The sequence below is a fragment of the Nothoprocta perdicaria genome, unplaced genomic scaffold, assembly GCF_003342845.1.
Source record: "Nothoprocta perdicaria isolate Ctin4 unplaced genomic scaffold, notPer1 scaffold_88, whole genome shotgun sequence".
Lineage (NCBI taxonomy): Eukaryota > Metazoa > Chordata > Aves > Tinamiformes > Tinamidae > Nothoprocta > Nothoprocta perdicaria.
The window spans coordinates 1,548,872-1,564,975 of NW_020456176.1; the positions used below are offsets into that span (position 1 = coordinate 1,548,872).

Genomic DNA, 16,104 nt, shown 5'->3' on the forward strand with positions numbered 1-16,104 from the left:
GGCGGCGCGGCGCCCCGGAGCAGCAGCAGCAGCAGGAGGGCCGCGGCGAGCCGAAGTCGCTGTGGGCCAGCGGCGAGTCGCGGCCGGCCCCGGGCGGCGCGGGGCAGCCGTCGCCGCAGCAGCGAACCGAGACGTTGGGTTTCTACGAGAGCGACCGCGGCCGGAAGAAGAAGCGGAGCCTCTCGGGTGCGTGAGGGCCGCGAGGCGGCTCCCCGCGCCGCTGCCCGGCCCGGGGGAAGCCGCGCGTGCGGCGCCGCGGCCGCGGAGCGGGTGGCACGAACGCGGAGCGGCGGGTGAAGCTGCCCCGAGGCCGGGCACCGGCCGTGGCTGCGGCTCCGCCGTGTTGCAGCGGTGTAAAAGCGTGGCAGCGCAGCCCAGGCAGGCTCTGTGTGCCCCAACTGCCCCGAAATGGGCGCCGTGTTTCCCTCGCCCCGCCGCTGGGCACTCTCGATCCGGCTGAAGTCCGGGAAACGCTCCCGGGCGGTGGTGGTTGTTGTGGTGGTGGTGGTGGTGGTTGTTGTTGAACGCACCTAACTGTGAATGCGCCGCTTCTGCTCCCGCTGCGGGAAGCACTGCTGGAGCCTGGAAGTTGTGCGGGATAAGAGCAGGCTTCTTATCCAAGAGTAGCTTATTAAATAAGGATTTTATAGGGAGGGGGAGAAAAAGCAAGAAGAGAAAATGTAGTGGCCCATTCTGTCAAAGTTCTCTGTAGACTTATGGTTGCAGTGATTATTCTTAGTATCTACAGCGTGGTTTTTAAAAATTACTAAAAATTTTTTCTTAAAAAGTAGAAACTGTAGTTTAGTGTGGTGGTGATTCAACTATGTTTGTAAGCAACTTTATTAGCGGCGTATCCTGAGTGGAGCAGTTTGTGGAAAGTATGAAAAGTACCCAAAGAGATAGTAGGATTTCTAGGCTTTGTTTCTGCCTCCGTGGTGGCTTGAATGTGGCACCACAGGTTTATCAGAATAAAAAGTAGTAGAAGAAAGAAAATGGGTTTTAACTTAGATTGTGTGGCACAACTGAAGGTTTTCCCGTTAATCTGGACAGGAGCTGTGCCAGCCTTGGCTCCCATAGATGTGCCACGGGCTTGGGCATCCTCGGTTGAGCTTCTGTGGTGCTGATGAAGCTGCTGCAGTTCTCATGCTTGTAATGAACTAGTTCGGTTGTTATTTTATGCATTATACTGCATAAAAGTGTGTGTGTGTGTGTGGGGGGGTTCTCTTTTCTCAAGATGGTATAAGTAAGACCAGTGTTCAGACGAGTTGCTTGGAGGAGAAAATAACCACTGCGTGCATGTTAGTGTTGTACTATTGTATTGACCTGGTTGTTTGTGGAAATGCCTATTTAGGATTGGTAGAGGTGGAATGAGTGCCTGGAAATGTAGCATTTAGGATTAATTTAATATAATAAGGTTATGGTAATAAATTGAGGCACAGTGGATTTTACATTTGGGCAAGTTTCTGGTTAATGGTTAAATACACGCTGAAGTATAACTTAGATAAATCATTATCAAGAGGTGATTTAAGAAATTACGTGTATTTTGAAGAAGCTTATGCATTTTTTTGGTTCTGAGTAGGGAGGTGGGTGAAACTGCTCTTAGATTAAATGTTCAGACAGCACACTCACAGGCCAGCACCTAAAACTTTATGAATGTAAGGCAGAGAATTGAATTGGAATTGCAGTGTTTTCTTATTAAAAAAAAAATGCTGTGATAGTTCAGTAAAGTAGTACTTTTCAGACAATTTGTGACTCTTCTCCTTTGCACTTGCTCTCATCCTGTTCCTTTGCTTACCTTTTTTTTGTTGTGCTTTGCCTTAAGGGATCAGTACTTGGTTTGCTTCACAAACAGCCCTGCTGGCGTAGTGCTAGGGCTGATGTTGAGTGGGAATAGGTGGCTCAAGCAGAAGGTGACCGAGGGACTAAGTATTCCAGCTCTTTCCCCATGACCAAGGCAGTTGTTTGCAGTTGCAGTCTGGAGCTGGTGTATTGATCAACCTCCGTAATAAGGACAGACTTTTCAAGCCTTAAAGTCTGGGGTGTGGAAAAAAAAGGTGGAGGTCAGATAGAAAAAGAAAAAGCTGAAAGTCAGGTAGAAGAAACTTAAAAATTCTTTTGATCCTTTTTTTTTTTTTTTTTTTTCCTGAAGAGTAGGCACATGAATGAGTTTGTGTGAGGTAAGATGGAGTGGGAGTAAATAACTCATTCGTTACTCCTGGGTGGTTTTCTTTTTTCACATGTTTGCTCTGCAGGAGAAATGAGTAGTTAGGGGTGCATTCTCTTTAAGTTAGAGAGGGTGGTTTACCAGTCCTGTAAGAATATGCCCCTGGGCAATCAGAGCAGCTGATTTGTTGTCCCACGCCTAGGTTTATCTCATGGTAGTTTGTTTTGTTTTGTTTCCTTAACAAGAAAGGATACAGGAAAAACAAGTTCGAAGTGAGAAGGTTATAGAGGAAGACTTCAGAAAACAAATGTGCAAAGGGTTTGAAAAATAGTTTAGTGGTATGAACTGGCTTTATTTCACTGGAATGAACTTTGATTGAAACTTTAAATGTCAATACTGGTTATTGTTTTACTACTCACTAAACTCCATGGCGCTCTGCTTTTAAGTACCTTTAAGATTTACAGTAGCCTCAGCCTGGGAGCAGTGGAACAGTGATAATAAATTACAGAAATCAGTACCCAAGCAAATTATCTTAGGAAAACTGCCCAGTTCACATAGTTTAAAACAAATCATGGTGGGACATATTAATGATGCACATTTAACCAGTGATTAGTGAATTATGTGGGTGGTCAGTATGGGCAGAGGATCAGATCAACCGCAGTGCCAGACGTTCAGAGTCGTAATGAACAACTACAAATTTCTAAATACCCTCTGTAATGCCCAGAACTTCTGTTCACACCCGCTTCCACCCCAGGCTTACAAGCACACCGTGCCTATTCTCCTTCTATTTTACTTCTTTTGAAGCTGGCTCCTTTGCTTCAAAACTCTCAGTAGTTTCATGGCTACTGTTTCATCAGCTGATGGTTATTTTCTTCTCCAAGGTGGTCAGGTAGGGGCAGCTGCCATCTCGGACAGTTTCAGGTACTCTACATAAGCATCAATGTTTGCCTTCCTATCTTAAAAGCTGTTGTTATCCACCCTGAAAGCCGCTAAAGCTTTGATAAAATTCATATTTACAGTTTGTCTGCCTTCACATAGTAATTACTGGTGGGCATGGTTTGTCCTGTGGTAAATGCACCTCTCTGTCCCAGTAAATGATTTGCATCTTTTGCCTGTTGTGTGAATATCAACAGTTTCTATTTTCAAATGCTAGTAATAACCAGAAATGATAAACATTATTATAACACTTAAGAAATAGCAATATTATGGTTAGGAGATGGTGATGTCAGAACTTAAGTATGAAACCTTAAGGGCAGCCTCCTTGTGCTGAATTTTCATCACTTGTGATTTTTCCTTTATTTTTTTTGTTTGTTTTTTGAAGCAACTGTATGGGTTGATTTAAAAGTTAAGTCAGCTTTCAGATTATTCACTTTGAGGCATTAAAATGCAAATAGCCCTGTTTTTCTGTGGTGATAGGGAGAGCCTAGAGATCATTGCTTCTGAAAAGCAGATGAAATAGGTGCATGACTTTGGATGCCTGAGGTGTTCCTGTATTGTGTGTTGCCCTCCTTTCCCTCCTATCCCCCCATTATTAGACATCATTGGAAAAGAAAAAAAAATCTTGTTACAATACTACATTTCTGCGGTGGCTGAGTGACTGTGTTGAGTTTTATGACAGTCCTGAACGTAGTACTCGGGTGCCTCACTGGGCTGCTAGGGAACCTTTCATTATTCTGAAATAAAGGTTATTCTCTTTTATTGATTTTTATGGAAGAACTAAAAATCTTCCCATTTTCCTAGAGGGACACTGAGAATTTGTTTTGTGAAACTAATCGCTTGGGTGATCTAACATTCCCTCACTATAAAGGAGACTGAGGAAAATTGTCATCTGGGTCTGTGGTCTCAAGAAGTTTGAGAGCACCCTTAAATACTGATAGGGAATATGAGTATGTGCAAGAAAAGGCTTGCACCTGCCAGCCAAAAGCTGGAGCTGACTTCAGGGAGCTTGAGCACTTAGCAGCTATGCTAGCAAACCTACTGGGCCTCAAAAAGCTACTCCAGTTTTCTTAGGTGGGTTTACTTGGGATGTTAAAACTCAAAAAGACCTGAGTACAGTCTGCAGGTAGCCATAGTGAAATTAAAGCTTCTGAAAAGTGACCATCTTCTCCAAGGAATTTATATAACAAATTCTTTGAGCAGCAAGATTGGTTGAATAACTTTCTAGCTATTCAACTGGTCAGAAAGTTGAAATAACTTTCTAGTTTAGGGATTGTTTTAACTGTCTGTCAACTGCTAATCTTTGTCTCGGGGTGTGTGTGTGCGCACTTCATAATGAATAATCCTAATTGGAAGTACTTTGAAAGTGTCATTTCTTTAAGCTATGTAAATTGAAGATATTTTGGGTTTCTGCAAGGCCTTATGAGGAAAATGCAGATCTATACATGCTTGATAGTCTTTCAAGTCTTTCAAGTCTTGAAAGACTTATTTCCATCAGTCAGAATACTTACACTATTTACACATTGAGTGACTTAAAATTGAGTAACCATGAACATTATAGTCTTGAAGACTTTTATTATTAATAAGGAACAAGTTTCTAATGTTGCTGAGAGAAAATGGATTCTAAGAAGTTAAAAATAAGAGCTCTATCACTCTTAATTTAAGAGCTAGAACCAGTCAGCATTCAGGATAGCTTTTTTTGGCTAACGTCTTGCAGTAATAAGTTGTCTGATGATAATGACTGATAGAATTAGCTTAATTTGCTTTTGAGGAATGGGAGAACAAGACTTGATAATCATGTGGCTAGTTGTGCACCAAGTTATATGCCATTCCAGTTAACAGCAAAAACCTTCTGGGGTAGATGTGACAGAGCTGAAACGCAGCAGGCAGCCCAAGCGCAGCAGTCTGCTCTCTTTGTGATTAATGGCCGAACTGCCTTCTGTTTTTCTATGTTCCCAACTGCAGATCTCTCGCTGCTGAGGTTCATCAGTGCTGAGCTAACGAGAGGCTACTTCCTCGAGCACAACGAAGCGAAGTACACGGAGCGGAGGGAGAGGGTGTACACGTGCATGCGAATACCAAGGGAACTGGAGAAGGTGAAGAAGCCCTCTTTGCTTTACCTTGCAGATTGAAGCTAGTGTATAGAGTTAAAGGAATTGTTTCTTTTCAAATTAAAGGAATTGTTTCTTTTCAAATGCATTTGTTACAAACCTGTTTTTGAGCATCACAGTAATTATTCTTCAGTGTTAAATGCTTTTATTTGTTTTCCATTCTTGTTTTTTACTTATGTTTGCCTTTTGCTGTTGATAAATGGATGGACATTTGTTGATAGCAGCAGAGACAGGCATTACTAGCTTTCAAGCCCAGAGCACTTTAAATAAGTTCAAATGAAAACAGAACTCCTCCTGTGTTGTTCATAACTGACCCTGTAAGGAATGATCAAAGGAAAACCTTTTACTTTAAAATGCAACCTGACATTAAAAAAAAAAAAAAAAAAAAAAAAAAAAAAAAAAAAGAAAAGGTTTTGAGGCCATTTCCAATCTACAAAGTTAAAATTCAAGGTTTCAATCCTTTACAAATAAGGTGGTGGATGCATTTCTGTCTGTGACTTGAGTTTTGTAGCCTCATACTTTGCTTCCTGCCACAGTTTGCTCCACCCTTCTTTCCTTCCCTCTCTCTGTTCCTTCTCCTCATGCTACCCCCATCCTGTGAGGCATTTTTGCCACCTCCTTGATGTAGTTCTTAATTGTAAGTCTGAACTTGCATTGACCAGTGTCAGTGGTGTAATATAGAAGGATTATTTTAGATCTTAGCCTACAGCTTCTTCCAAATGTGTAGGTGAGGGGAGGAAGCCTAATAAAATAGTGGCAGAAAACTACAGGTGGAAAAGTCAGTTTGTTATGGATGAAATTGAAAGGTAGAAATAAGTGAAACCTTAGTGGAAAGGATTTAGATTTCTATCTGAATCATTCTATTTTTAGATGGATTTTTTTCCTGTATTTCTCATCACTTGAGCATATATCAACATACATCCAGACAACTAAAAATATACAGAATTTCCTGCAAAACCCCCAATTTCCCACATGCTCATATTTAATCTTGTTTTAATGAATAATTAACTTAAAAACAAGACCTGCCCCCACTCCTTCATCCCTCATTGTCCCCTGGCCAAACAAACTACAGGTTGAAACCATTCAATGCTTGATGAGATGTATGTATACGACTCACTTCTAGTTCTATAGTAACACAACTGTGAAATAATCGTTTTTTGAACAAGTCATTATCTGGGATATGCTGGCAATAGATTAAATATAGATTTGTTACGAATACATTGAGCTGTGCTTAAAGTTGAAATTAAAACATGGTGCTGCAATCTTAATCATTAAATTTGGCATTGGTTCTGGGGTGTTCTGTGAGCTGATCATATTCGGCATATTTCCCAAAGAAAATGATTCAGTAAATGTTCAATGTGTTTTTTTTTCTCCTTGATAGCTGAAATTATCACTCTTCTGACTTCCACTGCAATTGTGGATGTCTTAACCAGAGACCTGTTAGAATTAAAAAAAAATAATAATAATAGTAATAATAATAATAGGCTTAGCACATAACAAATTAGCTATATTGAGCTGTGGGTTAGTCTCAAATCAAATTAACCAGTGGTAGTAGCTTGGTATAAGTCATTGCTTCACTGGTAATGGTGAGCAATGCAGGAAGTATTTTCTTCTGAACTGTATCTGTGTATACATAGCAGTATAGTGCTATGCAGAAATATGCTGGACTGGACATTTAATCATGTTTTTAGTTTTTTCCCTTGTGCTGATCAGCTTTAATGAGAGTGTTTTCAACTAAAAATTACAAAAGAAAAAGCCTGTAGTGGTTATCTTATCCTAATATTTTTTAAGATATGTCTAAAGGAAAATTATTCAGAGGACACAAAGATAAGACTGCCAGTTCTCCTTGAGACAGGATGGTTGAGTTTAACATTTCTTTAAGATGGATTAACATCTTTATGAGTTAAAGTTCTTCTATTAAAAGAGAAGATTAATATATTGGTCTTAGCCTTGTCCTTCGAATTTACTGCCTTTTACACTCGCACTTTTATTCTGACCGCTCCGCAAAGATGCATAAAGACCTTAGAATAAACCATATGGGTAACTTTTGATTTGGCATTGAACAGCAAGGGGTTATGAATGTCTTCCTTGCGAGCATGTGCCAGGCGTTAATGATAAAAAGGGCACTGTTTCTCTTTGTGCTTTTGCGTTCTTTGTGCCTTTTTATAGAGAGAAGCTAGACGTGTTGCAATGTAAACAATAGCAGCACTGCAGCTTTTTCTGCGTCTGCAGTGGAAGCTCTTTGTTGTGACAGGCTGTCTATACCAAATGAAAAGCTGTTTCCTCTCTGCCGTCTTACGGAAACCATGGGCATCTGATTTTGGAAAAAAAAAAATAGTCTTTCTATTCTTTTGCTAAAATATGTTATGGTGATATGAAACATAGAAGCTGTGTAGAAGTTTCTATTAGCTACTCAATATAGTTTACAGAAATGAGTGAACTATTCAGCACTGCTAATATTCTACCAGGCAGATGTTGGTGTGTCAGCCAAGTGCAATTGCACTTGGGGAAAGGAGGACGTGAGTGGGAACTCCAGGTATCAACATAAGCAAGCTTGTAGAGTGTGAAAAAATGTGCACTGTACTGATGCAAAGAGTAAGTCTGCATCTGAATTAGAAAATGCAGTCAGGGCAGTTAATCTACTGAATAGCTAAATACTTGAAAATACCTAAATACCTAAAATACCTAAAAGTCTGCAAAAGCCTCTGCTGTTAGGACCGTATCGTCCAGAATTCTTGCTGAATTGTCCTCGAAGTCTCTCTTAAGTTCAGCTGATTAGATAAGTGAGTTTTGTGTTTATTTGGCTAAATCTTATGTAATGTATTGCTTTATGAAGAGCACTTTATAAACTACTAATGTCTTCTGTTTTATTTTTGTAATCTAGTTGATGTTTTTTGGAATCTTTCTGTGCCTGGATGCTTTTCTGTATGTGTTCACCCTGCTTCCCTTGAGAGTTTTTCTGGCCATGTTCCGGTTCATTACTCTACCTTGCTATGGCTTACGGTAAGTTAAATTTAAGAGGAGAGTGTTTATGTCCTTAAATAACATTTCTCTATTGGTTATCTATGTGCATAGTTGTATGCCCATTCAATACTGTTGAAACTAGTGAATCCTACCAGTATAAACCAGAAATTTCCAGTTGGCCAAAGCGAAGGTGGTGGAGGTGCCACCCTTGCACTTTGTCGCTGGTCTCTGGCTCTAATCATGCTTCCCTTCACAGGCACCAGCTGAATAACAGTGACCCTTAGGTACGTTCAGGCTAGCACACAGATGTAATCTTACCCTGTTGCCTTATGCTTTTGACTAACCTTTATTTGAACATTATCTTAGGTGTTCTTAGGCTTTAGTTGGTAACTTGTTTCAATTCTTTTGGAAGACACTTTGACACAAAATGTTAAAACAGAATTGTTTTCCTTTCCCAAACATTTTTTTTTCTTATTCCCATAGTAACCTTTTCCCAAAGGATAATGATATAAAGCACATATTATTAGTTTGTTTATTTTTACTTCAGGGAAGCTTAGGGAAAAAATGTGATGGCATTTAGGAGTTAAGATAATTTTAACAGATTTTTAGAAGTCTAAACTCCTTGCTTTATTAGCTCGTGACACTAAAGAAAGTTAGTGATTCGAAGCCTGTCTTTACTTTGGCACAGGAATGAAAAAGTGTAAATTAATTTCTTTGAATGAAATCAGCTCTTCAAGTGAAATCTGGTTATGCAGATTTTTGGGTAACAGGAAAGAACTGCAGTCTCGTATTGATGTAACTTTATCTTGAATAAATAATGACTTGGGGGGTCTTCCTTCTGGATTTCCATGGACTTTTAGGTAGTTATATATGTCTGGTTTTTGAGCACTTGCATTTGTTTTATAAATATACTCTCTCTTGCATGATGTTTTAATGCATAGTTTAGAATGTATTTTCAGAATATAAAAAATATTAATTTACTTGTATGAAATGGTATTTTTAAAATACACTTTTAAGTTGAAACGTTTGTGAGTGCTGCTTAAAATAGACACTAGGTGGCAGTCTCCAACATTTTATTATGCTGTTATTTTTTAGTTTAGTTTACAGGATTTTCAATACATAAAGAGATATTTCTTTAATGATGAGTATAGAACAGTTTGGCTATTAAGTTCTAACATGACCAACTGTATTGTGTATCTACTTGCAAATATCTACATGCTGTTGCTAGAATATTAAGATTCAGGGAAACTGGATTTTAAAATATAATTTGGGGTTTTATTTTTTAAGTTACATGTACATTGCCCTCTTCCTCACCAACTTTAAAGTCAACTTTGCTTTTGAAAGTTTTCTGCTCTTCTCATATTGATTGCCAATTAGGAGTGCTGTTGATTATACTGAAGAGAACATCGCTGAAAAGATTAATACTTATGTGGATGTAAGATGTGTATATCTAAGTATCTCTGTGCATGTACACATCCCCACACAATGCTCTTTTCGAGTTTGCAAAGCAGGATAGACATCTGTTTAATTTATTCAACTTGACTGCCAATTTTAAATATTTACAGGTAAGAGTCAAAAGAAACTTAAGACCTTCTTGAGTGAAGAAAGTTTTGTTTTGGTAACAATTCTTGGCATAATGCTTATTTTGCAGTTCTCTCCCAACATTTATGAAGTCTGTCTTCCTAGAATCTCTTTACTTATTCTCTCCTTGGGGCTTTGTGTGATTTATTGATATTTTTAGAGCTGCTGATATAAAATGTTTGCAGTTCATGCTTCTTGTATGTAAAGAAACTTTTTTTCAGATGTAATGATTCTTTCTTCCAAACACTGAGTCTGTACTTTACTTTTTCTTTTTTTTTTCTCCCTAGTTGTGTGTATTTGTTTTATGTTTGAAAAAAAAAAAAAAAAAAGAGGGGTGTTTATTTGTTCAGGAAATACTTTTATGTATTTGTAGCTAAATACAATTCGATAGGTAAAACATCTGTGATTATGAAAAGGATTGACAAATGCAGGTGGCTGATTATCTCTGACCTTGCCCTTCACAAATGTCAAGTGGGACATGACTGGTTGTTCTTCAAACCTGTCACATCATATTCCATTCTGTGTAGTAAATAAAAGTGCTCCTCCCTTCATCCTATCCTGCCTTTTTTTCCCAACGTCTCAAGGAAGTGATTGCGCAGGGTTCTATCTCCCTTCATCCTGCTCGTTAGTTGTTGTTTTACCTCTTTTCTACTCTTTTGAAACTAGAAGATGATTACATTACCCTTGATTTCTGGGAAAGAATAAAAGCACATTCTATAGAAACGGGGCTAATCCCTGTTAATGGTATTGTATGCAGTGCTGAAATGCAGGCAGGCAGTGAATAACCTCTGTGACCTCTGTTTCAATGTTTCATCTCACGGTGCTCTCTAACACACAGCAAAGGGTGACATATCTTCATACGTCTCCTTTTTCTGGATAGTCCAAGTGCTTTGGCGATAAATTTAGTTCCGTATACTTGTAGGAGCTCCACTGGTATTAACACAGCTCTTTTACCTAGGCTTAAAACAACTGAAGTTCAACACAGGGATTCCAGGAATGTGTCATGAAACAAACTACACCCTGCTGGTCATACTGTCATGGTCCAACTGACAGGGCTTAGTGCCTGAATCATCTTACTGGGGTGATATGGGCGGGTGCAATGTCAGTGCTGCCCTGCTCTGTAAGTAGGAGGGTGTTCTCTTAAATTAAAATAAACCCAGAAAATTAAATGACGTCAGGGAAGTAATACTTTAAATTAGCAACAACAAAAATTAAACAGCTCTTCCCACAAGTAAGGGAAAAAAATTTCCTAAATTTGATTTTCCTGTGCAAATCTAATCAAATTAATGCACATTAGATTGAAATACTTTCTGACCACTTGAAGCATGTACTTTGGAGGGGGAGGAGAAAAACAAATTAGAGGTGGAATTCCGATTCGGTTCATGCGGAGAGGTTCCCAGAACTTATCCCTTCGCCACCTAGTGGCTTCTTTCTAAATAGGAATTTAGAAGAGTTTCCGTATTTGGAAAAAAAAAAAAAAAAAAGGCAATCACCATGGTGTGAAGGGTACAAATTAGCTGAGTCTAAAATTAACTTCCAGGTTAATTAAAATATAGACATTTACAGCTTATCCATACTATGACTAAAGACTAATGTTTGGAAAGTGAGATTTTATAAAAAAAAGATTCTGACTTTTTCAAAGCAACACAGAAGTAGATCATGAATCATATTCTATATGAAGAAATATTCTTAGAATGATTCACCAGATCCTGTCTTCTGTGTGGAGGTTTTTGTATATGTGTGTGTGTGTGTATATATATACACGCACATATGTATATATACAGACAAACATACTTGTGTTGCATGTTGTCTAGCACTCTTTCTTCTCCCCAAAATAAACGCATTTGTGTCTTGTCGACAATAACCTAGTAACTTTTAGTTGTATTACATCCTCCTAATAAATTTCCCTTGGCCTGCTGTGAAGCTATAAATTTATCCTCTTCAGGAAAAAATTACTTTAAGAAGGCAGCTGTAGCAAGAAAAGCCTCTGGAGGGCAAAAAATATTACCAGTCTTATTATGGACACTTCTTTATATTAAATATATATATATATATATAAAAAATCATATAATATTTAATTCATATGTAATGGATTAAATAAATCTGAACCCTGTGCTGCACACGTAGTCCCAAGGTCAGGTCCAGCGATGCACTTGTTCACCAGAACGTGTGGCCTTCCAGCGCCCAAGGCGGCAGTTCTGCGTTCAGGCCTCTCTGTCCTGCTCTCACATCAGGTGCTCCTCTTCCCATGTCAGTGCTCAGCATAGCAACGTTACAACCTTCTCTTTCTTTCTTTCTTGTAAATCAGACCCCAGGGAAGAGCACTTTCACTTCCTTTATAGGATGGAATGTGGTGTCACAGGGATTCCTCCTTGGTGAGTAAATCCTGACTTTTTTCCCCCCCTCTCTTCTAGGCAATTATCCCACCCAAATCACATGTACATATTTTCAGTAAGCAGACTAATTACAAGTCAATAACACAACTAGATTTGCCAATATACTTCAAGAGAGAAACCAACACTTAAAGATTCAATATCCAGGATGTGCTAAGGCAACATGAAATGGCCATCCTTTCTGACATTAGCTTCACTGCTTAGCTTCACTGGGGAGATACATTGTGATCTTTTAAAACCGATTTGAAGGCTCTACATAGACTTGCCTGGATACCAGTTCATCCCAATTTAAAACAAAATCTTGGAAAAATTGTAGCCCCTGCTGTAAATAGTTTATAATGTCTTGTTATGTCTTGTTAGGCTTTTTTTCTTTTTTTTTTTTTTTAAATATTTATACTAAGTGATGCTTTAGTCAAGTTAATAGCTGTATTTTGTATACATTGCATTTTTAAACATTTTTGTAGTGCTTCATTTTGAAAATTTGAGGTGCTTACTAAAAGTTCTTTGATAGATGTCTTTAAATTGATTTTCTGCGTAATAAATACAGCACTTTATCCTATATTCATTTCTGCCTTCACTTGTAGTTGGTTCTTTATTAGAAAAAAAAAAAATGCTTAATGAAAGCTGATGCTAGATATCACTTATTTGAAACCTCGTTTTTTTTATTTGTTTTGAGACAGCTCTCATGGGGGCCTAACAGCAAGGTTGGTTTTTTGTTTCATTCTTAGCATGGTCTTGTGTTGTGTGCATGTAGAGGTTCTTGATTGTTTAGACAATGAAATGTGATTTAACGCTTGCAGATTTAGCGCTCCATTTCTTGCCTTTCCAGCAAACTTGCTAGAATTTTGATTTTCCTGACATCTCTACTTGATATACTAACTGAAAAATAACATCCTCTTATGTATTAATCTGCTCATTCTTCTTAATGCCTCATATAAGATTAGAAACTTGTGATACTGTGGTTGAATAATGTGAATAATGTGTGAATAATGAAGGTGTACATCAAAGGATTAAGACTCTGATCTGGAATGACTGTAAAATTTAAAAAAATAAAAAATCCCAGATAATTTTTATTTTAATTATCACTTAATGGAGAAACAAACATCCAATATAACTGTTTATATGTTTCCTTTTATCCCTGATTGGATATAAAATACAATTAAAAATATTTGCACTAAAATAATTACTCAAATTTGAAGGAAAAAATGCATTATTAGCTAGACAAGCCTATTAGAGGATTACAGGATTTTTTTGTGCAAAGGTGGGGTGGTTAAGTTTTTTTATTAAAATATCTACTAAATCATCATATATATTTAGTATGTATATAGATACAATTATAGATTATTCAGATTTGTAAACTCCTGTCTGTGATATTAGAATTGGAAACTTAATTCATACTAACTCTTTAGAGTAAACTGCATTTAGGTGTGGCTATATTAAAGGAACCAGTTAAAAATGAAGACATCCTCTTGACACTTTAAAGCTGTAAAATTAGACAAAATATATTGAACTTATTCTACACGATAGCAGGAAAGTGGTATGTAATCGTATGTAATCAGAGTGGCAAAGAACTGAGGAATGTCAGAAGGCCTGAGAAAGCAAGCGGGACTGTGTGTGCAATGTTAGGAGTATAACAGTATGTGCAGACCTCTTTTATATATCAGTTTCTTAAGTAGACTAGTATTCAAGCAGATCTGTATTTCACTGTAGTCAGTTTTGCCAAAACACCAACTTCACTGAAATGGTCACTGATGAAATACATCATTTAGACAACTCTGAGATTATTGTTATTGTTATTATTTTTTATTATTATTCTACTTTGTTATGAGGCTCTGTAGAACATGAACTCCAAGTATGACCTGGGCTATGTTTTATGTTCCAGGTTGTCTAGCCACTTAGCAAACAACTTACCAAAGCCATGCTTATTGAAGTGTTTAAATCACTTAACACCTAATCTTAAGATTTTTATGTATATTTCTTTTGAAGCCAGTTGTTTGTCAAACTCTCTCCTTAAAATTGCTTGTGATTTGTAACTAGAATACTCTTCTTAAATGTAGAGCTATTACTTAACCACTGTAACCACTGTACTGAATACTAAGCAGCTCTAATCATACAGCTGTCAGAAGACAAAAGGGTTTGAGGGCAGATGCTGAACACCGAAAACCCTAGACTGTTCTGCTGCTTTAATGACAACAGAAGCAGCGTATTGTGCAACCAATACTTTATTCAGTTGAAACGCAAATATGAGGTATTTATAACGGTCTTCATAGCACCATTTGTATGATCATGTCCCTTAGGAACATTTAAACCTAACTTCATCCAACCAGTAGATGGAGATAGATCTCTTCCAGTGGAGTACAGTATTGAACAGATGTACCTTGAAAGTGGCACTTGAGTAACTGCTTCCTTGAACTTTCTCCTGTGTATGGAGATTGCTCGTGCCAAACACTGCTTGCAGCAAATTTTCTTTGCTGGTTCAATATATACCAACATATAATAACCTCGTGAGGTAAGCTCAGCTGGTATTTTTTTAAGACTTAGAGGGAGTTTTCTTGCAAATGTTTCAAATAGTTGAGCAAAAATTTTATTTGTTCATAAAATGTGTACAACAAATTGGTGGCAGCAAAAAACATCTGGTATTTTAATGGTGAGGATATGCAGAGGCTGTCTGTAAAGGGACAAATTGGCTTTCATTTTTTTTTAACATGGTAAATTACTCTTTTCTCACATAATAAATATTTAAAGTAATTTGTTACAGATTGCAGGGGTATATAAGTTGGAGGAAAAGTTAGAATTGTGCATTTTCAAAATACGTTTTAGGGTCGCGAGACCATAAATTGGGAAGTTTGGTAAAGATTCAAGATTTAAAGCATTGTCTTGAATGTATGAATAAGACTTGGAAAAAATCCCTTTTGCTAGAGCAGCATTCCAGCCCCTGCAGATGCCAGCAAGGCAGCGCGCGCGTTTGCCGGGCAGGCCCCTGGCCCGAGGTGCCACGGGAAGGCGCCGCTCCGAAGGGAAGGCATCGGCAGCACCGGGCAGGTGGGAACAGCGGTGCCCAACGGGCGCCCAACCGCCTGCTTGGATTAAAGTTAGTATTGGCTTTGGATATTCCCCAGGCTTGCAGTCGTATAATTGCCATTTGGAGACCTAGTCGGTTATTAAACAGCGTCAGAAAGCTTTCTTGTAGGCTTCTTCCTGGAGGATGCGTGGATTTTCAGCTGGAATTTATGCATATTGAAGGATTATCTTGTGTTTAAACAGCTTGGTGTATTTAGCAGAGGTAATAAAGCAGGATAAGATTTTTATATCGTACTTAATTTAAAGAATGGACGAGTCTTGTTTGCTTTTCTATAAATAGGCTTTGTTTGAAGAAGTTTAATTAAATTTGATTGCTTGTTAGTCTAGTACAGCTAGACCTCAGAATTTCAGGCTTAGCATAATTGAATCAATTATAATTTTTTTTCAAGTGCCTTAGTATGAAAAAAAACAAGAGTGTTAGAAGTAATAATGGAATAATGGGAGGAAAATAAGTAAGTGATAAGATAGAAATCTTCGATCTTAACAAAGAACTTGGGATATGTGGAAGTTTCGCTTGGAAAGATACTTCGCTGAATGAAGAGCCAAGTTGTGAAACAATTTGCATAAATCATGTCTAGAATCCAGTAAGATAATGAAGTATTGCATCTTGGATAATGAGCCCTCTGGACATGATAATTCAATACCTAAATGCTACTGAAACAAACATGTTTAGCTTGCTTTGGTTACCTCATGTTATCTCTGGGATAGCTTTGAAGGAAAAGGCCCACTGATTATTGCAGATTATAATTGATTTATTTTTTTATAATAGAAAAAATTAAATGGTTATCATGATGTTCTTTATTTCTTGTTCTCATTTTTTGCTCACAAGAAAAAAACATAATTAATTTTCATGTGAAAGCTTCCCTGCTTTTCA

At 37.9% G+C, this 16,104-nt stretch overlaps 1 protein-coding gene across 1 annotated transcript in view; it reads left to right on the plus strand.

The window, feature by feature from the left end:
• Window positions 1–108: 108 nt before the first annotated feature.
• The window catches only part of TAPT1 (transmembrane anterior posterior transformation 1), a 40,731-nt gene continuing 24,735 nt past the window's right edge, over window positions 109–16,104 (plus strand). Inside the window, exons 1-4 of the mRNA XM_026052389.1 lie at window positions 109–186; window positions 5,066–5,196; window positions 8,096–8,214; window positions 12,830–12,853. Coding sequence (XP_025908174.1) covers window positions 5,170–5,196; window positions 8,096–8,214; window positions 12,830–12,853 — 170 coding nt within the window. The 5' untranslated portion in view covers window positions 109–186; window positions 5,066–5,169. The remainder of the gene's footprint in view (window positions 187–5,065; window positions 5,197–8,095; window positions 8,215–12,829; window positions 12,854–16,104) is intronic.